The sequence below is a fragment of the Chaetura pelagica genome, unplaced genomic scaffold (genome assembly GCF_000747805.2).
Source record: "Chaetura pelagica isolate M959 unplaced genomic scaffold, ChaPel_1.0 scaffold425, whole genome shotgun sequence".
In the NCBI taxonomy this organism is placed as follows: domain Eukaryota; kingdom Metazoa; phylum Chordata; class Aves; order Apodiformes; family Apodidae; genus Chaetura; species Chaetura pelagica.
Genome location: NW_009953205.1, coordinates 1,634,006 through 1,635,460, shown reverse-complemented (window position 1 = coordinate 1,635,460; position 1,455 = coordinate 1,634,006). Strand labels below are relative to the sequence as shown.

The 1,455-nt window shown below is 36.4% G+C and overlaps 1 protein-coding gene across 1 annotated transcript in view; it reads left to right on the top strand.

The window, feature by feature from the left end:
* The window catches only part of CHD9 (chromodomain helicase DNA binding protein 9), a 73,112-nt gene that overhangs the window by 51,881 nt on the left and 19,776 nt on the right, over positions 1–1,455 (top strand). Inside the window, 2 exon segments of the mRNA XM_009997473.1 lie at positions 62–241; positions 1,181–1,291. Of these exon segments, the coding sequence (XP_009995775.1) occupies positions 62–241; positions 1,181–1,291 (291 nt within the window).

Here is a 1,455-nt window from a genome sequence, read left to right as displayed (position 1 = left end):
GGGAAAGAGAAATAGAGAAGACTTTTCTAGACAGCTCTTAATGCCTGTTTTATTTCCTCAGATCCAACAACTCTCAAAAAAAGAAATAGAAGACTTGCTTCGAAGAGGGGCATATGGTGCCATTATGGATGAAGAAGATGAAGGCTCTAAATTCTGTGAGGAAGACATTGACCAAATTTTGCAGCGTCGTACTAAAACTATCACAATTGAATCAGAAGGAAGGGGCTCCACGTTTGCCAAGGTACAGGAGCAGCAAGTTATTCTTTGGCAGTGTACAGCTGTGAATCTAATCAAATGTTGTGAAGTTTTTAAAAGTTGTGTTTACTTTTCTCTAATGTGTGTGTACTTTGGGTGTGTTTTTGGGTTCCTACATCTGTGTTTCTAGTCATGTGTGCACATAGCAAAACCAGATTTGAACCTGCAGATTGAGTAAGTGTCAGATCCAAGAGTAGCAATAAGGGTGTGCTGCTTTGAGGGGATTTGTGTTGAGGTATAATGGACTGCAGTGACAAAGGCAAATCTTTAAAGAATATGAGTGTATGTTTATTATTTATAAAGACACATTTATTTAGGTGTTATATCTTGCTGACTGTGGCTTAAATGAGAAACAGACTTCTAAAAAATAGACGGGTAACCGATTAGAGAACAGCATCATCAGTCTTTGTATTTGAAAAGTAGAAATTTTTGCATTTACTCTTTTCCCAAAGCAGTGTATGAGGGCTTTTAAAATGCCTTCTGAAATGAAGCTTAAGCTATGCTTTTAAGCTTTGATTGTTGGTAGTTTAAATACTCTTCTGAAATTTCCCTCAAGCAAGTATTTCTGCATGAGATTAAATCCCCAAATACTGATAAGCCTCTTGAAAAGATTGTTTTCTTCCATTCAAGTAATTTAGCTTCAGACTTAAAAGGAGAAGAATTTTTCTACCTAATTTTCTTGCCTCCTGATAGTGCCTAAAAGTTCATTGGATTTTTCTGACATACTTATGGATCTGATTTTAAAAAATTAAGGGGGAGATGAACTTTTGAGTTGCTTTGCACTGCAGGTTACTTCTAAAGTCTTAAGAGCTGCTCATGAGATCTTGATGAAATCAAGTCATGCAGTCCTCATAGCACTGAGCCATTCAGACTCTACAAACTTTTGATGTACCATGTCGGTAAGATTTGGTTTTACTTATTACAGGCTAGTTTTGTTGCATCTGGAAACAGGACGGATATTTCACTAGATGATCCCAACTTCTGGCAAAAGTGGGCCAAAAAAGCAGAAATAGATCTAGATGCTATCAGTGGTAGAGTAAGTATATCTCTTTTTTTAATGTGTGTTTTTTTTCAAGTATGTGTTTGCTGGTGAGTTCTGAAATAGCAGTTTTAGGATTTCTGGTACCTTTTAAATTAATATTTCAACAGATGGGACCTTTTGTGCTGGTTAGTTTTTGCATGGTTAATCAGCCTGGTGAT